This window comes from Mercenaria mercenaria, chromosome 5, assembly GCF_021730395.1.
Source record: "Mercenaria mercenaria strain notata chromosome 5, MADL_Memer_1, whole genome shotgun sequence".
Lineage (NCBI taxonomy): Eukaryota > Metazoa > Mollusca > Bivalvia > Venerida > Veneridae > Mercenaria > Mercenaria mercenaria.
This window is the reverse complement of record NC_069365.1, coordinates 23,031,859-23,058,662: the sequence shown is the minus strand read 5'-3', so window position 1 is coordinate 23,058,662 and position 26,804 is coordinate 23,031,859. Positions and strand designations below refer to the sequence as shown.

The 26,804-nt window shown below is 34.1% G+C and overlaps 5 protein-coding genes across 5 annotated transcripts in view; 2 read left to right on the top strand and 3 right to left on the bottom strand.

Moving 5' to 3' along the window:
- LOC123558827 (uncharacterized) overlaps positions 1-4,350 on the top strand; it is a 30,109-nt gene extending 25,759 nt beyond the window's left edge. Inside the window, exons 32-35 of the mRNA XM_053542903.1 lie at positions 493-618; positions 2,597-2,757; positions 3,137-3,272; positions 3,766-4,350. Coding sequence (XP_053398878.1) covers positions 493-618; positions 2,597-2,757; positions 3,137-3,272; positions 3,766-3,843 — 501 coding nt within the window. The 3' untranslated portion in view covers positions 3,844-4,350. The remainder of the gene's footprint in view (positions 1-492; positions 619-2,596; positions 2,758-3,136; positions 3,273-3,765) is intronic.
- Positions 4,351-5,545: 1,195 nt separating this feature from the next.
- LOC123558194 (neutral cholesterol ester hydrolase 1-like) lies at positions 5,546-9,786 on the top strand. Its single transcript, XM_053544480.1, has 3 exons — positions 5,546-5,695; positions 8,798-8,855; positions 9,110-9,786. Exons 1-3 carry the CDS (start codon positions 5,546-5,548, stop codon positions 9,784-9,786), a joined length of 885 nt encoding a protein of 294 aa, XP_053400455.1.
- Positions 9,787-11,319: 1,533 nt separating this feature from the next.
- On the bottom strand, positions 11,320-12,015 carry LOC128557269 (uncharacterized). The gene has a single exon (XM_053544479.1). It carries the CDS (start codon positions 12,013-12,015, stop codon positions 11,320-11,322), a length of 696 nt encoding a protein of 231 aa, XP_053400454.1.
- Positions 12,016-15,515: 3,500 nt separating this feature from the next.
- On the bottom strand, positions 15,516-16,181 carry LOC123558193 (mucin-5AC-like). Its single transcript, XM_045350069.2, has one exon. It carries the CDS (start codon positions 16,179-16,181, stop codon positions 15,516-15,518), a length of 666 nt encoding a protein of 221 aa, XP_045206004.2.
- Positions 16,182-21,413: 5,232 nt separating this feature from the next.
- On the bottom strand, positions 21,414-25,643 carry LOC123556636 (spermatogenesis-associated protein 4-like). Its single transcript, XM_053542902.1, has 3 exons — positions 24,425-25,643; positions 23,810-23,981; positions 21,414-23,058 (listed from the first exon to the last, which is right to left on the bottom strand). The coding sequence occupies exons 1-3, from the start codon at positions 24,674-24,676 to the stop codon at positions 22,955-22,957; spliced, it is 528 nt and encodes a 175-aa protein (XP_053398877.1). The 5' UTR covers positions 24,677-25,643; the 3' UTR covers positions 21,414-22,954.
- Between the last annotated feature and the right edge of the window lie 1,161 nt (positions 25,644-26,804).

Genomic DNA, 26,804 nt, shown 5'->3' with positions numbered 1-26,804 from the left:
CATTCTCTTGCAGTGGTAAGTCTTGCACCCGGCTGCAGTGGTCGGTCTCGCACTCTTCTGTAGTTTTAGGTCTCACACCCCGCTGTAGTTTTAGGTCTCACGCCCCGATGCAGTTTTAGGTTTCACACCTCGCGGCAGTATCATCTCTCGTATCCCACTGTAGTGGTAAGCATCACATCTTCCTGCAATGGCCGGTCTTGCACTTAGGTGCAATTTAAGGTCTCGCACCCTGCTACAGAGGAATGTCTCACACCCCGCTGCAGTTGTATATCTCGCCCACCCCCCCCCCACCCCCACCCGCTGCAGTTTCAGGTCTCTCATCCGCTGCAGTGTTAGGTCTCACACTCCTTCGTCTTTATAAATTCTTCAGTTCAGTTCGTAAATCATTAATCACAAAGTCATGATGGTTTTTCTTTAACCTAAGCTATTGATTTGTTTGCTAGATTATATATTTTGCATGCATTATCAATCTTTTATTATTTATGTTTTCAGTCGGAAGTTTACTGGCCGAAAGAAGGGGAAACACTTACTTTTATTCCATTTACCTTACATCACCTAGGAGAAACTGATCACGTGACATACACGGAAATAAGCATGCGACTTCAAAATGCTGAAGAAGTATGTATGCATTGTTACAATCATTTTGTAAATAAATCATTTTGATGCTTTTTGTACACCAAATTTGATGCCCAAGTACATTGTACTTGATATCAAGTAAGGTAAAAATATTAACATAGGAATTTCGCATTATATACTTATCAAAATATTTTATTAATTTATTGTATCTATCTTAGAAATATATAATGCACTTCTCGTTTGGGTTCTGTGTCTATCTAAGTTGTATGACACACGTTTCATTCGGATACTGTGTCTATCTTAGTTGTATGACACAAATTTGGTTGGGATATTGGGTCTGTTTATGTTATATGACGCACGTTGCGATAGGGCATTGTGTTTATTTGTTATATGACGTAAATAACGTTGGGGTACTGTGTCTATCTAAGTTATATGACGCACGTCCCGTTAGAGTATTGTATCTATTTAAGTTGTATGATACAAGTCCCGTTAGGGTATTGTGCTTATAATATCTAAGTTGTACGACACACGTTTCGTTGGGAAACTGTGTCTATCTAAGTTGTACGACACACGTTTCGTTGGGAAACGGTGTCTATCTAAGTTGTACGACACACGTTATATTGGGATACTGTGTCTTTCTTGCATACCAGACGGGGATTTCCGATATTTTTACCAGTGCTGGAAAAATCCATCTGGGTGTAAGATGACTCTCGTGCTTTAAATGACGTATTACGAACTACATATATGTAGAAGATTTATGTAGTTATTTATATTTTATTTCGAAAAACGGAATAAGAATCAAATACCTTGACAGTTCCTCTTTGTTCCTGATAGTATATTTCTCGATTCAAAACACGTTAATTTATCAAATATTCATAACGTTACGCTGGAACTGATAAAACAAAACCGGAACTAAACATTGTTATTTGTCTTTGAAACGTCATGACGTCTTTCCTGTTTACGGACGTTGATTTCCCGCGCTTTGTTTAAATACGCTGCTAAAAGAAATAGTTCTAAAAAGAAAGCCGTTCGACTGAATTTATTTTTATTATTATATCTTGATATCGGTATGCAAGAAAAAGATTCTGTCACTGGTTATAGGTGCAGATGGGAATATCCGGCTCTCGGGTAACTGTTAAGGAGGTAACTCGGCAGGAACCTCGTTACCGCCTAAACAGTTACCCTCGAGGCCGGAAATTCCCATCTGCACCTATAACCGGTGAAAGAATCTTATAATCTAAGTTGTATGACACGCGTTTCATTTGGATACTGTGTCTATCAAAGTTGTATGACGCACGTTTTGTTGGGATACTGTGTCTATCTAAGTTGTATGACGCACGTTTTGTTGGGATACTGTGTCTATCTAAGTTGTATGACACGCGTTTCATTCGGATACTGTGTCTATCGAAGTTGTACGACACACGTTTCGTTAGGGATACTATGTCTATCAAAGTTGTACGACACACGTTTCGTTGGGAAACGGTGTCTATTTAAGTTGTACGACCCACGTTATATTGGGATACTATGTCTATCAAAGTTGTACGACACACGTTTCATTCGGATACTGTGTCTATCTAAGTTGTATGACACACGTTTCGTTAGGGATACTGTGTCTATCGAAGTTGTATGACACTCGTTTCGTTAGGGATACTATGTCTATCAAAGTTGTACGACACACGTTTCATTCGGATACTGTGTCTATCTAAGATGTATGACACACGTTTCGTTATATTATCAGGGTCTATCTAAGTTGCATGACGCACGTCTTGTTAGGGTATCTTGTCTATCTAAGTTGTATGACACACGTTTCATTAGGGTGTACTGTGCCTATTTAATTTGTATGATACACATTTCGTTGGGATACTGTGTCTATCTAAGCTGTATGACGCACGTATTTTTGGGGGTATTCTGTCTGCCTGAGTTGATTGGAGCCCGTCACGTTAGGGTATTGTGTCTGTCTAAAGTGCATGTAAAACATGTCTTGGAGAATGTACATCACTTATATCCTTCTTTCATAAAGCCCCATGAGAAAGCAAGGATATTGAAGGTGTTCGAGTGTAAGTTCTGGATGAGTGAAGATCGGGTACCAGTTGGCGGGGAGTCGAGCATACTGGAAGTTTACGAACAAGTAAATCTTTGGCAGAAAACGACAGGGAATCAGCCTATTGTCGTTCACTGCATGTGAGTATTATGATGCAAATATTATAGGGTTATTCTAGCAGTGGCAGAATTTACACAGCTATATGTAATGAATCTATCGCAGCATCTTTTTCTCTTTCTTTCTGTTTTTTTTTAATGTTGCCAGATAAGTAACTGCGTGTAGAAAATCTCTTGTTCAAATTTTAGCTAGCAACCATGTGAAAAATACATTGATAGAAACTTGATAAGCTATAATGTATGTCTGGTAATTCAATATTTTTTTATAAATTTAGAAATTTGTGTTGGTTACTTAGATTGGTACGAAACACATGCATAGTGCGTGCTGTTATCCTTACTCACACCATATATTGCAATATTTCAAAGTAAGTTCTGATAAATGTTTACACTGCGACTTTTCCAGGAATGGTGCCACAAAGAGTGGTTTGTTTTGTGTTGTGATGTCAACGTTAGAGCGCATGCGCCAAGAACGTGAAGTAGCTCTGCAGCAGGTGCTGAAGCAGATGAGAATTCGGAGACACCAAATAGTACCATCATATGTAAGTATAGCGTTATACCTTATTTTGCATTATCGATACTGTCCTTTATTAAATTATATCAAGGCGGAAGTGTTCAGAACGGTAAAAGTTACAAGAAATGCTCAAAAATCGTTTATATGAATATATAATGCATTCTGAGTTTATGTCGACTGTGTGTTATACAAACACGGTACGCTAATCATTGAACTTTGAACAGTTCCTTCTCTTATAATGAAATGCGGTAATCAACAAGCCAAAAGAAGGCCATGCATATTTTTCATTATAACATGTTCATTGAAATGGTAATAAGTATAGTAAGGCACTGGACGTCATTTGTCATTTGACGTCATCATGTCCTCTCACCGGTCCTCGTGTCAACCGGTATTTATTGCAGATTTTATCACAGTTGTTTCCATTCATTATATAACTGACCAGGAAATTTAACCAGTTTAAAATGTTCAGCGTCTAGTCATGATGTTGACAAGAAAAATAGCTCAAAACTTTTATATTTCAGGATCAGTACAAGTTTTGTCATGATATCATAGCGGAATTTATCAAGGGTTGCGACAGTTTCTCAAATTTCTATATTTGACGTCAACGTAAATGCTGACCGATAACCATCTATTAGTACTTTGAACGTGTAATTGACAGTGTATTTACATCATAAAAAGATCAATATTGTGACTGCTAGTTGTCCTGGAAATTGAAGCAAATTATGTATACATGTAAATATACTCGTACAAATATTCCACAGCACCGAAACTAATACAGAAGTATCACACTCAACATGGACAAGTGAACTCAACTTTGTGAATTTCCCAGTTCATATTTATAATGGCTTTATATTTATAACTATTCAACCTTTCCATTTTTGCTATATGTCCAATCCTTGTATACTTTGTGAATGTACTGACTGCTACGGAGGATGTAACAGCACTGTGTCTTACATAGTAACATAAAAGGGAGGTTTGGCAGTCATAATTCCTGATGTTTTCCTTTCATTTAACGTTTACTGAATCTTGGTGTCTGACATGAATTGTGTACAGAAAATGTGTAAATATCATTTATATGTTATCATTTTTAATAAATGTGTACATCATATCATCTTTGTTTTTCATATAAAAATACAGTTGTATATGCAAATTTACCACTTATACGATACTGTGTCCACAGTTAGACACCGCGTACTGAATTGTTCAGTTCCAGAAGCAAAAGTCTTATACATGTATTTACTATGGAATCCTGTTTAGCCCACCATGTATTTTAGCTTGACGCATGGTACGACACGCGGCAAAATGACAAGACATCGCGACATAAATGCCGTGCGTCTTGTAGCATTGTCGTGCATTGTATCTTATTGTCGCAAGTCGTGTCGCACGTAGTGTCTTGCGTCATGCGCCAACCTAGAGCTCGGACGGACGACACACGACGTGAGCTAAACAAGATTCCGCAATATATACTAAGGCAGTTATCAATTTGGTGATATATTTTGAGCATTGTGTGACTTTTCTTGCTGAAACGGACCATCGGGCATTGAGAAGTCGTGTGCTGCTTTTGGACTCGAATAAAAATGAAAATACCAGTTGGTCAAAACATGTTGTAACTACGTTATTATGAAAGTGCCAAGATCCTTATTACTTTTATACACTTTGCATGTGCACACGGGATATTGCAAATTTCTAATGATGAAGTTAGATATGCACTTTCGGATCAATTTTTTTTTTCTACAGTGTAAAATTTGATTAAACCCTGAATTTTCAAAACTTCAGAATATACGTTCATTATCAGATAAAGTTAGTTTGCTTGATTTTTGCCCGACAGATATGAAAAACTTGGAACTCTCTCGAGTTTATAAGGGGCGTTTTATGGAAAAATCACATTTTTATAACATTTTCACGAATAGAAACTGCTCTACAAAGTGTATTTTTAATAAAACTTCTCACAGCCATAAATAAATATATTGCCACTGAATTAATTGAACGGTGACTGGTCCAATGTTTCATCTTTGATCAAATTCTACATATTTTAACCGAAACAAGAGTACAGTCTATACAAATGCAGTTTTTTAAAGTTAATATCTGAAAGAGTAAGAAGATTAAACTCTTTTTACAAGAGATTAAGCATTTTAATGACCGACTTATTAATTCGTTAAGTACTGGTACCGCGGATGAACAGTGGTTTGGTCTTATTGTTTATGTAGAGCGAAGTGATTTATTCTTTATTTTTTTAAAAAGGAGATGATTTCGACAGGTTGTATTTTGATTTCTGTGCTAATATTAGGACTGGCTTACTTCATGTATGTACCTGATGGTCATACATTGACGTCAACAGGCTCGCTAGTAGCTTCACAGCTAATAAATCTCCGTGTGTATTTGCGTGACTTGTTTGGTGCTCGAACCCCTGACAGTAGATCTTCAACAGAAAAACCGGAAGATGGAATACTTGTAAGTTGATTTTACATTCTATTGAGTGATGCGTTTTTTTCTGATTTGTTCCGAATCAGTAAGACAAATTACCATTCTGTTTCTGTCAGAAATTTGTTTGTCAAAATGCAAGACATTAGTCTTGGGACAACACAGTACAGTGTTACCAGCAGACAACGTTAATATTTCAAGTACCTTTCTGCTACACATTTTACTTGGCTTCCTTTTTTTTTCTAAATAAATTCTATTAAATACTTGTAATGTGTAATGCTGTGTCTTGGATTTTTTTTATCTGCATCTTTTACGCTCTATTTTGCATTCGGGTCTGTATTTTATTATCATTCATTGTATGTCTCCTTACTGTGACACAACTATTTTCTTTGTATTGCATGCAAGACAACTTATGAAAGTTTAGATGATGTAGGTGTTTTAGTACATCGACCAGTGGATTCGGAAGACGGCGTGTTGTACCCGAGTATTTTATACTTTCATGGGGGTGGCTGGATATCCGGATCAACAGGTACAATATCTATCTATATGCCTGTCCATATGTGTGAACAATATTTGTCAGTCTATGTCCGGGATGTTTAAATAATATGTCCACTTTTTCAGAAATATCTGCTCAGAATTACTCGAATGGGAATATTTACTTTCTCAAATACATTTAATACACGCTGCAAATTGGGCAGACTGACAGACAAACTTAGAGGCAGACAGATAGACAGACATGTAATTTGTTATAAAATACATTTTTAAATGATCATAAAAACAACACGAGTTGTAGGTAAAAGATGAAATTATGATCCACGCTTCAACTATGTGACCAAGGTTTACACATAAAAAAGTATAGAACTCTTATTTTCACTGTCATCCTTGCTGCAGGGAGCCACGAACATAATGCTTATCACAGGACTTGAGGAAATGGAGGTCTCTTAAAGTGAAAACAATAAAGATGATTTAACATCAAATATCACTTGAGCAAAGTAGCATTAAGGAAATAATAAAAAAATATCACTGAAATGTTAGCTATCAAAATGAAAGTCTTAAAATGCTTAAAAAGCAAACAATACCGAGATATTTAAAACTAAAAGTTACGAAACAAAACAAAAAGTTGCTTTCAAATCCCTAGTTTAATAAAAGTTAAATTCACATTACATTGCTGGGCAAATGACGTTTGATGGCAACCTTTGTTATTGCTTTGATACTGCTGGGAAATTAGTTCCATAAGTTGATCCCACTGTTAGAAAATAACTTGGAACAGCAAAAGCCTGGTTTATATAAGAATAAAATGACTTTGCGGAATGAAGTGCCCGCCTATATTTTCTGAGGCTAAACCATTTACATGTCACGAAACAATTTAATTCGCCCTTTGTTGAACTGGACACCATTGCAAGGATTATGCAATGATCAAATTGAATGTATGTCTTTTAGAATAGACATTATTAACTTTGTCTGATTTGTTTATCTATTATTTTTCCATATTTTTGCTAACCAGGTTCACTAGAAAGAACAGGTATAGTCAAAGTGTTATTGAAAAAGAGCAAGAACAACAGTAGTCATTATGTATGTGAAGTAGAATCATCTATTCTTTTCTGTATAAACGGTTTAACCAGGACTTTTATTCTATTCATTAGTTACAGAGGTAGAGATAAGATTCACCAGATGAATGTTGATCCAGTGTGAAACCATGGTATTTAACAGACTGGAGTTTAGGTTCTTTGACATTGCCATTTCAAGATACATTCAGATTAATTTGGGCTTATAACCACATATTATGGATTCAGTTTTAACGTATGCAGACATAAAGCATAGATCTGCCATCTACCACAACTACTTGTTTACTGGTTCCAGATCCTCAGACAATATCCTTTCTATGTACCAACAACAAGTGTACTTGAATCATTATGCCCATATTGAAAACCTAGCGGCCTTAAGTTGTACATGACGGGAACACCAAAAGGAAAATTACCTGATGATGAAATCAGACATCTGCTTACCTGTCTGATATGTAGGATTTGAACCACAACCTACTAATATTTAATCCTATTCGCACGATTCTAATTTCATTTAAAATGGAGTGGTCAAGTTTTGCGTACACTACATATGATGATGGATTTTTTATTGCCAGTACAAAATGATTCGATTTTCTTTTCCAGACGAATATCGGGGATTGACCTTTTACCTCAGCAAGATGTCTGGAAACATCGTTATATCTGTAGAGTAAGTAATATACGGTATATAGCATTTCACTCGTTAACGGAATCACATATACACCTTCGCGTACACACCTACAAGCACGTGCAAACACCTAGACGTACACACATACACCTACCCATACAAAATTAAATTTAGGCGTACACATATACACCTACCTGTACAAATATACGCATACGCGTAAAAAAGTATACATACCCGTAAAACATACACCTACGTGTACAAATATACGCCTACAAATATACGCCTACGCGTGCACACATACACTTGCGTGTACAAACATACACATACCCGTACACATATACACCTACGCGTACATATATACACTTAACTATGCTTACACAGATACGTGTATGAAATCACATTCATTCAAATCAGTATCTACGTTGAACTTATAAATCGACATTTCGAAAACATCAAATACCAAATCTTTAATAATGTAAACATTCTATTATCAGGTATCGCTTGGCGCCAGAGTTTCCTTTCCCTACCCCCTTCGACGACTGTTTGCGTGCCACACTCTATCTTTTAAAGAATCCGTCAATCTTTGGAATTCGTGGGGACAAAATAGCACTAGCAGGTAAAAAAAAACATGTTAGTTATTTGAACATTTATTTTCTTAAATTAAACATACAGGAACGATGAAATCATTGGTTACTTAAATAAACGCAAAACGTTTTCAGTATTACCTTCATTCAAATAGTTTTAGCAATCAGATAAATAAGTACAAAATTTTATCAATCGGCAGACCCATCAATATTACCCGGAAGATTTGTACAAAATCACGGTGGTCTTATCAGACGTACGATAACAAATTGTTTGCGAAAAGAAGTTAAAAATACTTTATACAAATTTTTCACCTTTTTATTTGTCAGCTTTTGATTAGTATATACTTCACAATATCCATAGTATACGCGTTTATACGGATTGGGGAAAAAAGAAGAGAAAAATCTTGCTCATAAAGAAGGTATCACGCCCTGTCATTCACTTTCAAATGAGGAACCTAAAACTTTAAATGCATTATTAGTTCAATCGACAGCAAATCAGTTACAAATGCGAAAATTTTATTTCGTTTTTGTACTCCAAGAAAACTGCCATTGATAAAACCAAAGACGGTCATTTTAATTGTATCCGTTAAGTATATGAAAATATTAATGTTATAAGTATATTTCCTTTCTATCAAAGAGATTAATTTTCTTTTTATGTGCTGTATATTTACAGGTGATGATGTTGGTGGAAATCTTGCTCTCTCGGTGGCTTTAAATATTTCAAAGGATGAACCAAGATTAGCGAAAAACATCCGTTTGGTTGGAATATTTTATTCACCTTTGCAGGCCTTTGACTTTAACCTCCCTTCTTATGCAAAATATGCCAGGCAAACTGAGGTCTTCGGTAAAAGAGATATTGTGGAGCAATTTTCTTTGTATCTGTTTGGTGACACTAATAGTACACTTGTAGAAATGTTAATGGACAATTTACACACTACTGCAGAACAAAAGACATCAGAACGCGCGGAGATTTTGGACATGAATATGTTGCCCTTTTCATTCCGAGAATACAAGGAGCCAGAGTTGACTGTAAACGCTGGAAACGAACAGCTGTCGAGAGAAATTTCACATCTTATATTGGATGACAGAGTCTCACCAATGATGGCTTCTGCAGATGATCTACAGAATCTACCACATACATACTTTATAGCACCGGAAGTAGACCCAGTTCGAGATGAGTCTATCATGCTATATGGCGCATTACGGGAGTTAGACATTGACAAAAATGTACACGTGTACTATCGTACAGAGAAGCACGGGTTTCTTACAGAATTTAGAAAAAATGATGTGGCTAAACGGGCTATATCTGAGTTTATAGTACATCTCAAAAAAATCAGTAGAAGGCACTGACGATTACAAGGAATTTCAACGTGTAGCCTTATTGAGTGAAACGTGACTTTTGCAAATGTGGATACTATTTCACACATATAACACATTCCAGCTGACTAGATATAGCGTCATTCTTAACTAAAAAATATCAACTCGATGTTATGATTTAGTAATTGACTGTGACTTTCCATTATTATTTCATTAAAGGCCAGATATAACTAGCATGTCGTTTTTTTTTATCATTGATCAATACCAGGGTTTGAGTTACGTAAACTAAGTTATCACATGTTTGACGTCGCGGGAGTGTAATAAAGCCAATAAATAAAAATGATAATACACTGGTGTAATAAAGCTTTGACGTCGACGTCATTTATAGTATTGGAAACGTCGGTCAAATTGACTTGTTTATATAGTAAAAGAAAGTAGATTTTTTGATGTTTCGACAGGAAAGTATAGCATGTGATAAAAAGAATATTACATTTGTGACTTTCCACATTGAATTTATTCAACTCGTTGAATAAAATTGATAAAATGCTCGGCAGAGCCTCGCATATTATTATTTTATTCAACTCGTTTAATAAATTCAATATGAAAAGGCACTCATGTTATATCCTCTATGTAATGTATATGATCAGATAGTGATATATAAACCTTTATATATCAAGTAGTCTAATATCAAGTAGTAACTCTAACCCTTGTATAAAAGTGTCTACAATATTATACTGATAATTATCATACAGGCAGTAATTTTATCAACCAAAGTACAAATAAAAATGCCAACAAAGATAGCGATAAAACCCTTGACATTTTTCATGTTGTAATATCAAAACGTAAGTACACAGTTATAAATTTAGGAATTCTAGTCTGGCAGGCCAAATTAGAAACAAGGCTTGAATTCGTCGGGCCCGGTCACAACACTTTTACGTAGTAAATATTAAGAAGGTTCAACTCCTGACAAAAAGATTGTTGTCACCACTTCCGTGAAAACGTGTTTCCTTGAACGCCGCACGCTATCACTATATAATGTCAAGTAACGTCAAGTACTAAAATAAAATTCTCAAATATAGATTCTAATTAGTTAAAATTGATAAACACTCGAATTTAGGCGTAAAAAATTGTTCGTTTCCGGTATCCCGACCTACCCTAAATTTTTTGCCCGACCCTAAATGTTTTTATGGCCTTGGAGAATATTTTTCAACTTTTTAACAGAAAGTTGCAAAACTTCACTATTTATGCTTTAAACATGTTCAGTGGTGTTAGAAATCAACTTACTAATGCTCTAAAGGCATAACCCCCTTATTTGTATTCATTTTTCGACATAAAAAATAATTTCCGAAATAAAAAAATCCAAAAAAAATGCCGACCTACCTACCCTAATAATTGTAGCATGTTACCGGAAACAAAATAAAATTTAGGCCTTATAACTGTTAACAATGATCCTGAATACATATTGAAGAAACATTTTTTAACTTAACTGCCAATTAAATATCAGCATGATATAGTTTCCATGAAATAGAAAATGTCAAAGTTCAAACATGTCCAACATGCAGTAATTTATATGCGTGTTCCTATTTCTGATCTAGACCTTGTATAAGTAGTCTTTTCATCTTTATGATGTACTTTCTCAGGTTGCACTTTTTCTCTGTGTCTCTCAAACCTTGCAAGGAATGCCACAATCAGTATGATAATGGCACTTATAAGCACAATACTCACACCAGCAACTGCCTCAATCCCATCATAAGGGTAAGCTTGTTTTCCCACAATAACGCTTCCGTTCGTCGTTGTTTTATTAGCAGGTGTCGTTAGAGTAAAATTGTCTTTAGAATGTGCTGTCGTTGGTTTGACTGTAGTAGTAGATTTAGAGGTTGCTTTGACGATAGTTGAGCTGGAGGTTGATGTGTCTGTAGTTGTATTTGCGGAACTACTCCTACTTTTATTACGGGTAGAGTTAGAATCAGGCGATGGAGTTGCAGCAGTGTTTGTAGTCAAGTTTGTGTTAACCATAACATTTCTTCCGTCGGTTGTTGTCATGGTAATACTGTCAACAGATGAAGAACTGGCAGCACTGGATGAACTAGTTCGTTTTGTAGCATTATTGTCCTTAGATGACTGGTATATATGACCGAGGGTAGTAAAGTTGCTTGTAGTAGAACTAGGCACAGAAGTTGATAAGCTGCGTCCAACATTTTCATGAAAACAAATGACCATCCCTAACAGAACAGTTCCGTAACGTAGAAAAAAGAATGACATCTTTAACTTTAGATATGTACGAACTCTAGTTCGAAGTCCAAATGCCACTTAAAATTGATACTAAGTTAACACATATTAATGAAACTCATCCGACAATAATATTCAACGCGTGTACCCTATCCTTCTATGTCACACTGGGTTGAGTTTCCTCAAAACGTTTTTTATCAGCTGTTCATGTGTAGTTCGGATGTGTTCCTTGTTGAATTATATCATTGTGTAAATGTAAAATATGTCATTTGACAGATAGGTATAAACAATTAGTAGAAATCTGTTGAACAAAGTTAGATTATTGCAATCTGTATAGTGATTACACTGTTTGCTTGATTGATAACACTATATTTCGACATTTACAGTTATAGATGTCTATGACGAAAGAGTGTTTTTCACTGATTGTCAGTAGCTCTATGATTAAGGAAAAATACTTTCTGAAAATCATCGAAAATCGAAATATGCGTTAATGTGTGGCAACTTTGACCCAAAAGTCTATGTTCTAATGGTAAAGAACATAGTAAAATATACAAATAAGAGTGTTTAAATGCAAGCATTACTTACAAATTGGAATAGAAATTAAAAATGTCCAAAATTTTTCAAGAAGAACTTTGACAGCTGTGAAAATTTGGCTACCCTTAGCCTCATCAACTTTGAAAACACGCCTATGAAATGGAAATAAAGTCTACATTTACATGATTTACTTAGAGAAACATTCACCACCGGTGAAAACATCATGACCCGTACTTGGCTTCTTGGAGAAAATATAGTCAAAGTAAGGTCTATTTAGCAAAAACCAATTAAGGTTTCGATGGAGGACTTCAGAAACAAAAATCAAACAACACCAGATCATAGAAAGAAAGAGTTGTTTGACATGAAAATTGAACAGCATGTAAAACATGTATATTACTTTACGAAACAAGTGTCATTATACTGATATAAACATTGAATTCCGGAAAAGGGCTGCCTAAAGGGGCTCCACTTCCGGACAGTTAAACGCCTTTAAAAACTCACCATTTTCAAAGAACTGTTACACATGCTGGTTTTGATGCATTTGCAATAGCGTGCGAGTGGTGAAATTTCACGTAACAAGGTGGAACATAGTTTTCAGCAATTGTTTATCTTTTTTTCTTTACAAATGGCATTCATTTTCAAAGGGAGACAACTTTTTCTCAAAGATTACTTAAAATAATCGGAAAAAGTTGTTTCACTTTGAAAATGAATGCCATTTGTACTTAAAATAATCGGGAACAGTTGTCTCCCTTTGAAAATGAATGCCATTTGTAAAGAAATAAAGATAAACAATTGCTGAAAACTGTGTTCCACCTTGTTATTCGAAATTTCACCACTCGCACACTATTGCAAATGCATCAAAACGAACATGTGTAACAGTTCTTTGAAAATGGTGAGTTTTTAAAGGCGTTTAACTGTCCGGAAGTGGAGCCCCTTTAGGCAGCCCTTTTCCGGAATTCAATGTTTATATCAGTATACTGACACTTGTTTCGTAAAGTAATATACATGTTTTACATGCTGTTCAATTTTCATGTCAAACAACTTTTTCTTTCTATGATTTGGTGTTGTTTGATTTTTGTTTCTCAATGCCTCCATCGAAACCTTAATGAATTCTCTTTCCAAGTAATGATCTATGTAAAAGTGTGTCCTAGAAGAAAGTGTTCTCTCGGTATGAAACTCCTAAGAAGAATATTTGGATGGAGCATATTTTGTTTGATTTCTTAACATACATTTTACCGGCGAATGGCAGTTCAGTGAATCGTAATTGTATAACGTTATATATATCTTCAATCATTCATCAGTTAGTATTTTCACATTGAATGAATTAAATAAATACCAACCACACAAACTTCTCTACTACCAGTTCATCATTAATGTTCCTCACACGGCATATTTTCATCAGTTTGACATATTTTCTGCTCCCTCGATATTTCGTAGGTAAATTTGCACTCACAACTTTGTACTTAATATCAAGTGCTTGCAACTTTTGCGACACAGACCTACTAATATGGTGTCACTATCTCACATCTTCACTTTTTGGATGAGGTCAGGTAATTAACTGTGACGGCTTCCTCGAGATATTTGTTTGTCCCAACTACAGCGACACTCGATTCCTCCATTTGTGTACATCTGGAACAAAGACTTCTCGAGATCCATGACGTGTAGTGAGATTTTCGCCGAGGTCTCTGGTGGTCTCTGGACATGAAGGTCACCAAGTCAGAAGCACTGTTGCTGTATCAACAACCTGTCCAAACCGATTGTTCTCCTTTGATCCGTTAGCAGGAATTGAGGAAGTGGAGAGAAAAGAGAGCATCCCAACAGTCAAAGTGATCACAAAATCAACTGTCAGAATGACGTGCGTAGATCTACAATAATTCACACCGTGAATAAAATTTGACAAAAACACTGAAAATAAAACAGCATATACTTAATTACTGTGATTTATGTCACTACTCATATATTTACATTTTGTTTTGCTAGAGAATATCGTTTCCTATTACTTCACTGTCTTAATTAAAAAGGTAGAAAGAATACACATCCGGACCCTGTAACTTTATTATATGCACCAGATTTATATTTACTAGAATACCGTTTAGTGATTATGTTTGCATTTTGCTTGGTGAATGTTGTTTTAATTTATGAACGATTTTGTGTCATTCAATACATATGATTTTAGTCCCTTTTTACAAACAAGATTATTGAAAGGCAACTAAAGTAACGAAACTATAAAATGAAAACGCGAAAGCTTCATTTCTACTTGGGCTTTATTAATTCATAAATTATAAATTTAACCACAGCACTATTATCAGTTCCTCATCAGCGGCCTTAATGACCATTACAAGAGCGCGTCACAGCTAGATACATCATACAAGATACAAATTTTATTTAAAGTCGGTGTTAACATACAGACAACATTAGCTATGTATAGCTATTGACCGACATTGTAAAACTATTGACCGACATGGAATGTTTGACGGCTTCTATCATAAACAATAAGTGTTGCAATTGTATTTTAAATAGCTTTACTCATCAGATGTATCCTCAATTTATATGTTAAAATTTGGATCTTTTTCACCTAATGAAAATGTTGTGAAAAGTCCTGATTAATATGTTTATAAAATAAACAAGCAAAGACGTATCCGAATATTTTTAAAAATAACAAAAGTACTAAACATAGAATTATATCCCGTCAGAATGATTACAGAAAATTCGTGTTAACCAACAAAAAGTCCTACATTACATTGAGAAACATACTATAATGTATTTGAAAACCTTTTTCAGTGAAATTAAACAAGTTAATATGAAACTCAATCAAGCCCAGTCTGCTATCAACTGCTTTCTTGGTCGCGTTCCATACTTCCAAAGAATATATTCGAGACCATGCAAGAAGTTTTTTCATAAATGTATAATCCAGTTTGAATTCTATACATATTCCGGTATTCAGGCAATAAAAACAGCATTCACCTAATGTGATGAAAAAATATGTCCATTTCTTCGAATTATCTATTTCTCATTTCAAATGCTTCATTGTTCTGGCCGTTCTCGTCACGTTTTATTTTTTCTTTGTGTCTTTCAAATCGAGCAAGGAATGCAACAATCACAATAATAACCACACTAATGAGTACTATAGAAACTCCTGCCACCGCTTCCACGCCTTCGTAAGCATTAGACGAGGGTGTATTTTCCTTCGAAGCTTGAGGCCCCGCTGTTGTAGCTGTAGAAGAAGTAACAGTTGAAGCCGTTGTATTCTGTGATGTTGTTTTAATTGTATGGGAGGTAACAGTACCATTACCAGTACTATTAGTTGTAGGTAAGGGAAAGGTAGATGTCGAATTTGTTGTTGTTATAGAAAATCCGTTGGTAGCTGAAGCTGCTGTCAGGGTTGTTGTTTGCGTCGGTCCCTGTGTTGTAGATGTATCACTCCGTGTCGAATTTGTTGTTGTTATAGTAAATCCGTTGGTAGCTGAAGCTGTTGTCAGGGCTGTTGTTTGCGTCGGTCCCTGTGTTGTATTTGGTTCAGTTGCTGAGCTAGTCTCAGAATCAGCTGTCGTATTGTTTGTTGTAGCTGGAATAGTGCTGGCAGTAGTCGTATTTGCTTGTTCCGACGACGCGACAAAACAAAGCACTAGCACCAAACTCACAATTAACCCATTCCGCATCATCATATTTGAAGACCCGATAATATGTAATTTTAAGCGATATTTTTATCTATTCAGTTAAAAATGATGTATCAATATACGCAAACCAATATACATAAGAATAGTGATTAAATATGAGAGAGTATGTTAATATATAATCCACATTCCACCAATATATTTTGTTTGAAAATGTTTTATCAGTTGTGAGATGTACATTCTAAAATCATTCCTGTTTTAACATTGCATTTTATTGAACCGCATATCTATAAAATTCCCCTTATAGATAAAGTGAATATTACGTGGAAGCACTTGAACCAACAAAGATAATAATAATCATAATGTATCATTTGATTAGTGTGGGTGCATGCTAGAGTCGTAAATTTTACTTTTTGTAACTTCTCAAGATTAGATTTTCTTCTTTTGAACAAGAACAAATTAAAATAAAAAGAATAACACAAAAAAATGCGGTCAAAATTACACAGGTTTATCAAACTATTTCATAAATGTATTGAAAAATGCAAACATAACATCACTCTTTAACATTCACGAGTAGTGGTCCAACACAAATTTTCTGTTGACTAATGCAAACGTTGGTCCCATATTGGAACAGTTATGCTGGCACAAACATTGAGTACAATGTCAAACAAACAGAGTAATAAAAGCCTATCTAAGATAAAAACATAGCTGCAAAGAGACAGCGGCGATGCGTCTTTCCATCTAGCACATCCTCCAATTTGCATACAATTTCAATGCGTTTTTCATCAATAAATTATAATATAACATAGGAAGATTGTTTATATCAGATTTGCACTAATTGTGACAAACATCATGAAAATCATAACGGACTGTCTTCTTGATTTGGCTTCCGCAACAACAACAAACAAGTTTCAAGTTTCAAGTTTATTCAAGCAAATGTTAAGTCCCACTTATGTGGGCAGCATTAACAGCATATAATATATACAAATACATACATTTAACAAACAGTGACACATTGGAAAACGGCCATTGTTATTGTCTTCCATAATTTTTTTTTTTTTTTTTTTTTTTTAACTCTAATTCGATAATACATGTATAATGAGTAATAAATGAAAATTTTAAACTACATGTATAACAGTTACTGGAGAACAGTAGCAATGAAAATTACTGTTCAGTATGATTAAAGGAAACATATTGCTGGAGAACAGTAGCAATGAACATTACTGTTATAAGTATGATTAAAGGAAACATGTTGCTGGAGAACAGTAGCAATGAAAAGTACTGTTCAGTATGATTAAAGGAAACATGTTACTGGAGAACAGTAGCAACGAAAATTACTGTAATAAGTATGATTAAAGAAAACATGTTGCAAGAGAACAGTATCAGTGAAAATTACTTTTATAAATATGATTAAAGGAAACATCAGATGAGTTTTTATAACAGTTTCACAATACTGATTAATGGTTAGAAACTGTAGGGTTTTAAATATGGAATATATTGTGAACTTTTAATGGAGAGAGATATCATTTATTTAACACCTTAATGAAAAGGCAAGCCTAATACCGAAAGCGAAAATGAAATTAGACCTGCAAAAGGCGTCAAATTTAAGTTTGCTCTATATACAAAATTTACAGATTTATATGGTTATGTACAAAAACAATATACTACACATTACAAATACATGTATATATGAATATACATGTCAAAAGTTTTAAACAAACACAGATAACAAACAAACACAGAAAAAAAGACAAACAAACAAACAAGACAAGATAAACTATCAATAATAGAAATTGAGGCGTATCAATTTTTTCAAATATATCAAATGATCTGTATTTGCATTTGGACACTTAAAGAGTTTACTTTCATCAGTCTTTTGTAACTATACATGTACACTTTTAAGCTGTAGTAATTGGGACATATATAACTTGACGTATTTTAAAAGACATGAAAACTTAGATTGGCACTTGGTGAAATAAGTGGACCTAAATAGAGTAGTATAAAGTAACTACTGTTAAATTGGTTGCATACATTGATTAGCTAATTAGCCTTTTTGAAATGCTTTATAATAATGTTGCAAAATAAACTAGCTTTTTTAAGTTTTATGGAGTTATGCGACGTAAGTAGTTCTATAAATTTTATCATGTTAGGTCTAGTATAAATATTTCTATCTATTAACTGTTTTCTTTCTGTTTTAAATAATGGACATACAAGGAAGAAATGATATTCATCACCTAAATCATTGCAAACTGTACATTTTCTATCATTTGAGGGTATATTACTCCAACGACCTGTTTCAATTGGTAAATTGTGGTTTCGAGTCATAAATGCCATTATTCGTTGACCTAAATGTGTGGGAAGCTTGTTAATATATGCACTCTGTTTAAATTCTGTTTTTAAGTGCGCTAATAATAAATCTGGAAATTACTCTGATAACTTGAATATCTTTTATAAATCATATTAACTTTTACTTTAATTTACGATTACAGACTAAAACTATAGGTTTTTTTTACAAATCAAAATGGATCTATAATGTTACACCCGCAACCTGCGCGGCAGGTCGGTCCTGCGCCAATAGCAAAGTCTGAAATTACACTGTATTTCAGACATACTTAAACTCTTGCGCAGATAACAAATGTAATATTTCGTTCTTACGAAAAGGGGAGTGGGGACAGAAAAACTCCGTTGTGTGTCTCTTGCTAGCGATAACAGTAATGTAGTTTACACCTCAAACAATCATTTGACACGTTGTAGTGAAACGTTACAGGAATGTTATTCAACATGTTCGGTTGTGCTACTTTAAAATATAGCGTCCTGGCAGTTCTCGCTCGTGTTCGTCTTACACTGCAAATTGTTCCACAACATTTGGTAATGATGACACTGACCTTTGGTCTTCAGGCCCAGCATGCAGTTTCACCTTATTTTTCTATAAGTTACTTATAGGCATACAAGTAGTTTCATATTAACATACCATCCGAGCCAACACTCGAGCTATTTATTGTAATGGTCTGGTTTTAGTTAAAGTATCGCAAGGTATACAACTCCACATACAACTACATGTAGATCTGCAAACATTCATGCCTCTATGTCATATACGTATTGAGTAGTGTGCAGCACAAGTTTGAAAGTGCTTCAGTTAAGGGCCACAATATCTCTACTGTTACTGCGCGAAATAACATGAAAACCTTTCAATGTTGTATATCATTCCTGTAAAACTTATGACGGTATAGTTCTGGATGTATGTGAATCAGAACTTTTGTCGATCGGACGGACATACCAAAGCACGCAAAAAGGTAAATCCTTACCACAACCTATGATATACAGGTCTGATTAATGTCAATATAGGCGCGTTTATATTCCTACCGCACATACCATAAATAATTTGAAGTGAACCCTTGAAACACATTACATCCTTCCATTTCTAACTCATCTTCGTCTTATCTTATTAATTTCAAGGTAAACACTACAGTACACAGTCCTGACAATATCTGTAAGGCTACATACATTTCCAAGCAAATTTAAGACTATGGAAAAACACTATCCGGTCATATACCTAAAATCAAAGCACAGTGTGTCATTAGTTATACCGAAAACTCGAGAAACGTACGTGGTGTAGGACAACCAGAGTTCTGCGTACATTCCTCTAAGACTAAGAAACTCTCTAAAACAAGAGATGTCGATACACTGACAGCTTTTAAAGTTCTTTTGAAAACATTTTTGGTTTTACATTAGCTTTGGCTCGCTTCTCCTCATTTTAGCGATCCAAATAAAATTAAAAAAGACCTAAGTGCACATAACGCTTGGAATGATATGCAAAGCAAGCTACACGTTATGTGTTTCTTCCCCTTAATATTTCTGCAATAGTAATGCACCATGACATTGTGTCATAGCATGTGGCTAATAATGTGGAGCAGCTATTTGAAGACTGAATCAAATAAGTGAGATAGAGCAGAAGTGCATCATAACTTAATTGAACCTGAAATGCTAGTAAAAAGGGGGCATAACTCATAGCATTTTGGTGCCAGCATCATGAACATTGTGACATATGATGTAGGTGACCATGTGGAACAACCATTTCAAGTTTGAATAAAATCCAGTAAGAAACAACAAAGAAATAGTGAAAAAGCATCAAAATTAAACAGAAATTCTAAGTAAAAAGGGGACATAAATCACTAAATATTTGTGCCAGAATTATGGACATTGTGTTATATGATGAGGCAACAATGTTATAAGTTTAAATCAAATTAATTAAGTATTAACAAAGATAAAGTGAAAGTGCCCAACATTAATCTGAAATTCTAAGTAAAAAAGGGGGCACAATTCATCAAATATTAGTGCCAGAGTTATGGCCCTTGTGTCATATGATGTGGTGATGATGTGCTACAAATAGTTTAAGTTTGAATCAAATCTGTTTGGTAATAACAGATAGAGAGTGAAAGTGAATCTAAACTTTAACCTGACATTTTATGTATAAAGGGGGCATAATTCATGAAACATTGGTGCCAGAGTTATGACCCGTATGTCATATGATGTGGGTCATGATGTTGATCAATTGTTTCAAGTTTTAATAAAATTCCTTCTGTTCTAACAGGAATATAGTGAAAATGCATCAAAATTAACCTAAAATTCTATGAAAAAGGGGGCATAATTCATGAAAAATTAGTGACAGAGATATGAACTTTGTGTCATATGATTTGGGTGATGATGTTGAACAACTATTTAAGGTTGAAGCAAATCCATCAAGTAATTATAGAGATAAAGAGAAATAAGAGAAAACGCATTAAAACTTTAACCGTTAGGTGTGGAGGCGGAAGGATGCCAACGCTGGGATGAGTAGGATTGCTCTCCATATACTTCGTATAGCCGAGCTAATAAAAAGCATGTTCAAAATTAGGGACACTGCCTTGAAATGATCAGTAACCTACACAAAGGAAACTTGGTGGTTTTAATGCATTTGGGGCGTGCCAACCTAGCTTGCACCAATCTGATTAAAGTCATACCATATGATCAATGTACTTTGTATAGCATATATAGGATAAGATTTCAATTAATTTGGCACTAGTTAAGAAATCTGGCTAATGCAGACATGTATGTATTTAACAATAATAACTCCAGTGAGCAGTACCTCATGGTCACTTGGTAAAATATTTTTTTTTTTGTAAGATGGTCTGTTAAAACTTTGAAGGGGAATATATATTTGTTATAGAACCTTTATCTGGATTGGCTAATTCAGGAATGCACAAGCATGACTTTTTAAAAAGCAGAGTAAACAAAGTAGAATGATAAAATATATATAATTTATTCATATAATAAAATTTACATCACAATTCATGATGAAACCAATGATCAATGAACTAAGATGAAAAAAGAAAACAAAATGAAATATCCTCACAACAAATAAAAAGATAAAAACAAAGAAACATTAGTATCACACACTGCAAATAAATGACTTTGCACTGAAACTGATCTTTCTGATTATGAACAAGAGGGTCAAGATGGCCCTAGATCCCTCATTTTGAGTAGGCAGGAGATGATGGGGGTGATGTAATAATGTAAGAGACATTATACTAAGAAATAAAAGTAAATTTAGTGAATTTATATCCCTCGCCAAATAGGTTGGTTTATGATGAGGGGACTATATTTTGAAAGATATTTTTAATTTTCAGATACATTTATGACTTTTAAACAACTGAAGTTTAAAATTCGATGAAGGTCCATCTCTGAACTCTGAAGTTACTGAAGTGATCCTGTTGAATGTTGCTCATGCACCATTGCCTGTCATGAACTGCATTGTGTAAAATTTCATGCAGATTCATCTAAAGGTTACTAAGATAAAGTCAAAAATTCCTCTTTCACCTAATCAAAGCAAAAATCTCTGCCTTTTCTGGGTCAAGGGGGGATAATTCTAAATGTGAGCAAATGTCATGTGCTAATCAATAATTATGTGCGTTTTGGTGATTCTAGCTAAAATCTTTTTGAATCAAAATAATTTTCAATTTTAGACAGGCAGACAAGGTACAGATGCATGCAAACATGCACAGATGGATGGACAACGCTAAATCTAATTATCCCTCAAAATTTGGCGGTTACGTGGGTAAATGATTACTCTTTATATAATGTCAGAAGACCACTACTGTTCCTGTTTTATCTTAGAGTAAACCACCTCAAAAAATAGTTTCAAATTTAGCTTAACTGAAAATTATGCATATTGAACATAACAGATGCATTTATGTGTGAAAATGAAATTGGAACTATGATTTTGTTAAAAACTTAAAACAAGAAATACCATAATTGTGTAATATTGTTATATATGAGAGACACCTTATTCTATACATCATGTTCACAAAGATTAAATATCATAAACATAAACAAAGTAGAATGGCAGTTTCTTTAAAAGGCTGGTCAAGTTTGCCATCTATTAGAATCATCAACAAGTCCATAAAAGCAGCTAGCCCAACAAACTTGTTTTCAACAAAACAAGCTCTCTAGCCATTGTTTAGAATAATTCTAAAAGATTTCATAAAAAGTCTGAAAACAAAATATAAATATAAAATGTCTTTTTCAATTAATGACAACAAAGATTAATAAAATTGTTCATTTTACAACTTATTTTTTTCCATTATTTATTACATTAGTAAATGTAAGTGTAAGAATGTATAGCTTAGTTTCAGGTCTAAAAGAAACCCAAGACTTTGTTAGAATTTGTTTTTTTAGTTTATATTTAGTATTGCATGAAAATGAACTGATATTAAACAAAACTCTGTGGCAATTTAATAAACAATAAAAAGTTTCATATCAAATGTTTTGAAAACAAATTTCTGTGTTCAGTATCCTTGGATAGGCATGTTATACAGTGCATTTTTGTCCAGCTGTTTCACTTGAACTTCTTTAAAATGTACACTTGTCTCTCTTGATATTGGGCTTTGTGCTGAAAATATACAGAAACAAGTTATCAGACCATCGGACAATGATGAAAAAAACATATATTTCATTTCAGATGCAGTGCTTGGAAAGTGAGATATGTCAGGGTAATATTATATGTATATAATAGTATGTGCTGCAGTTGTGAGCAGGTTGGATCACAATATGAGTGACCTGGGTTTGATTCTCAGTCACCACATGTTAAGCGTTCAGTGCTGGGTGATTACTTATATAGGTATTTTATTCTATCAGAATCAATCCAGACTAGATAAACGGGAGGTAAATATGACTCCTACCATAGGCTCTACTGAAATTAAGTACAGTCTAACTTGTGCTTATGAACACCCATGAATAGTGACATGCTAACAATAGTTTGTTCAATACCACATAGGTATTGTCATCAAATACCCACATTAAATAATAAATCTTTACCTTTCTTTTATGAGAGTGAGAGAAAAAGGCAGTCACTACTGAACATGTGATTCTTTTGTTATTTACTCCAGATGTTATTAAAATACTTTTTTGCAAATTTAAACCAAATTTAAGCAAGATGCAGGAAATTCATATCATTTTACAGAAAAAACATCATGAAATTTTAAAGGCGAATAACAGTAATCAGTTCTACAATATACCAGCCAGGTACAGCTAGGAATTTATCAGGCTAGCACATTGATGTATTAGGCTACAGTAGCCATAAAAAATCCATAATAGATATTTTTACATAACAGATGAAGCATCAGCAAAATATAAACACTTACTTCTCTCTGGTTCTGGACCTTCTGTCTCCTGCTGATTGCCCTCTTCTTGTCTCTGTGGTAACGGATGACGGAAGCTGGATTCACCTATTGAAGGTTTGATATTAAACCGGTTTGGATTTTCACTACGCTCTAAACGTCTGTGATCTATATGTTCATTGATTATTTTCTGAGCCTGGAAACAAAGAAATGTTCTCATTAAGAGACAAATATTCAAATACCAAACATATTATGAATAATGTCTACACTCAAAAATTATTTCAGACCTTGGACTGATAGTTAACTTAACTGACTAACTAGAAAGTCATTTGATAAAAGTGTATGTTGTAGTTCCTTTTGTTCCTAATGGTTAGTTAAATGAAATCAGTGGCACTTAGTTTTATTTTCTGAGACTTCTCAGCAAGACATTGTAGGTAGACTTAAGTGTAATGACAATTGGTTATTCTGTTCAGTTACATTTTGTCCGTATATGATTTGGCAGGATCTGGTTTTGACAGAAACCGTTGCACACATGAGCTTCATTTACAGCCGAAGAATGCCAAATTAAACAAATAGTAACATGTTATCACACAGAAACTGCCGACTGTCCTTACAGGTCTACTATGTACTTAAAGTTACCTTTTGTGAATTAAGTATAAGACTAGAATCAGCTTGTATTTCTGTAATCCTGAGGTTATTTTTGACAGACTGTGTGGCAGTTGAGCGAGCATGCATCGGTAATTTATTCTGGTATCCACGATCTGTGAAGTCTGCCTCAAATTCTGGTGGAATTTTTCTTATACTGAAGAAAATAAAAATATGATCAGAAAATAGTGAAAACAATTCTTTTAAGCAAGTTTGTATACAAAGTAGTAAGTTTACTCCAATCATGAACTGCACATTTCATTATTATAATACTTGATAGAAACAGATTGTTTTTATGGGTAAACTGCAGAAAGAACCTGTGTATGCTCTATTTATGTACACTTTATTGCTATATTTACTCAGACTAGATTTATAAAAGATATAATAAATAAGGACACAGGCAAAAATATCATAAGTAAAACTGGCTGAAAATAGCCCAAGTAGCACATTACCCTGTTCACTTTCAAGTGACGGAAGTAAAATTATAATATAATCTAATTATAGTGTTTGAGACCCTATAAGTATGTTCATTTTTGACTTGAAGTACTTTGCCTGTTCCTATCATTACATAAAAAACAAAACAAAAACATGATTGATGATACAACTGCTTTTAGCTACGGTGAGGTTTACATTGAAATGAACTGTGACAAAGCATTTACATTCTACAGACAAAGACTGGTGAAATTCACACTGAAATGTGAAACACAAATGTAACAAAGGTGAACAATGCTCCAACAAGAAAGTAAGATGTTGACTTTAGTCCCTCATCAGTCTCAATGTGCTATAATTCCTCCAAAAAGGGTGTGCCTCCAATTGAATGACCAAATTAATGTTAATGTTCTAGCTTAGATTTAAATATTTGCAAAATGTCTAAAGTAGAAAAATATCAACATTATTTAGGTCAATATTTCAGAGCAGGCCATAAAGGGCACCTTTTTAGATAAAAAAAGTCATTTAGTTTTCTTTTTTGTTTCACTTAAGTGATAAAGAACATGTTGAACCAATACTAGAAGATTGCTTAATCATTTAATGCACTTATGGCCAATACTTGCAGGGGTCCAGAACTCCTAGCTCACCCATGACCTCCAAGATTGCAGTCAGGACTTATACTGACACTGTTAAAACTAACTTGGGACAAAAAATACACATTTTGTATAAATTTTTTGTTCTTTAAAACTAAACAAAAGCATCAATGTTTGCAAACATTTGGAAATATACATGGCTTCTGAAATGTAAGTCCAAAATCTGACTGAAACTTTGAAAATATGTGCTAAATATGTTATGATTTATAGCAAACCATCAATGTTAAAAAGTAATTAAAAATAAAACAAAAATATTAGATATTTACAGAAAATTACTGTGTTTGACATTATATACAAACGCAAAAAAATCCTGTTTTATAAAAAAAAATTACACCTACATCTTTACATTTCACAATTTTATTTGACATGAAAAAGTCACTATTTGATTCTTTTGTGCAAATAGGACCTAACAATAAAAAAAATATTTAAATTTTCAAAAAGTTTTAGAAAATGTGGTACGTTATTTTCCCTTTTCTGTTTTTTAAATTTTTTTTTCTGAAACCTTATTGACAATTTTTAAAACAAGTGTTCATAGCAAAACACCTAATATTTCATACACCATTTTGCCTTTTCCAGATGCTATCCCAAACATATTAAAAGATTACCCAAAAACAATTTTTCATTATAATTAATTCCCAAAGAAAAGAAGCAAAAATGTGAATGCAAAGCAAAGAATCCCCGGTATCAAATTTCACCTTGCAGATTTTTAAAAAAATAAATATATTATGATAATTAATAAATAATTTTTAAAATTTACATTGTTAAAAAATAAATTTTAAAGCAAGGGTCTAACTACAAAAATCAGTTCTGTAGAAAATGAAAGCAAAATAAGGGGCATGAAAACAAACCATAACGATTCTGGGGGATTATCAAAAAAATTCAGAAAAAACGTGTTTCAAGATTTTTTCAACCTTGTGTCTTCAAAAAATATTAAATTTTAATGTTGAAATTGTTTAACATAATTTGAGCCTTTGTCATGAGAAAACCAAAAGTGGGTTTGCACCATCGGGTCCGACCGTCTGCGCCCCGCGCAGACGGGTCAGGACCCATGTGTTCGCAACATTTTCCCCAATTTCCCAAATGGGCTTTAAAGCGAAAAGATGACCCGACCAGACGCGCGGATGTGGGGCTGGCGGATCCATGCGGTCAAAAACCCATTATTTTGGTTTTCTCATGGTGCGGCTCATTTCAGAATTGTTTATTCTGTGGTTACTTACTTCTTTTTTGTGAGTATTCATACATTTCTTTCCAGTAATAAATGCTGCAGCGCCCTCTTTCAATTTTTTTCCCAT

What these genes read in the sequence shown, in the direction of transcription:
- LOC123558194 (XM_053544480.1), top strand. Translation starts at nt 5,546, where the DNA reads ATGTATGTACCTGATGGTCATACATTGACGTCAACAGGCTCGCTAGTA. An exon ending in AACCGGAAGATGGAATACTT is followed by an intron (nt 5,696 to 8,797) that starts GTAAGTTGATTT and finishes CAATATCCATAG; the next exon opens with TATACGCGTTTATACGGATT. An exon ending in AAATCTTGCTCATAAAGAAG is followed by an intron (nt 8,856 to 9,109) that starts GTATCACGCCCT and finishes GTATATTTACAG; the next exon opens with GTGATGATGTTGGTGGAAAT.
- LOC128557269 (XM_053544479.1), bottom strand. Translation starts at nt 12,015, where the DNA reads ATGTCATTCTTTTTTCTACGTTACGGAACTGTTCTGTTAGGGATGGTC.
- LOC123558193 (XM_045350069.2), bottom strand. Translation starts at nt 16,181, where the DNA reads ATGATGATGCGGAATGGGTTAATTGTGAGTTTGGTGCTAGTGCTTTGT.
- LOC123556636 (XM_053542902.1), bottom strand. Translation starts at nt 24,676, where the DNA reads ATGATTGGAGTAAACTTACTACTTTGTATACAAACTTGCTTAAAAGAA. An exon ending in TTATACTTAATTCACAAAAG is followed by an intron (nt 23,982 to 24,424) that starts GTAACTTTAAGT and finishes CTTTGTTTCCAG; the next exon opens with GCTCAGAAAATAATCAATGA. An exon ending in AGGTCCAGAACCAGAGAGAA is followed by an intron (nt 23,059 to 23,809) that starts GTAAGTGTTTAT and finishes GTATATTTTCAG; the next exon opens with CACAAAGCCCAATATCAAGA.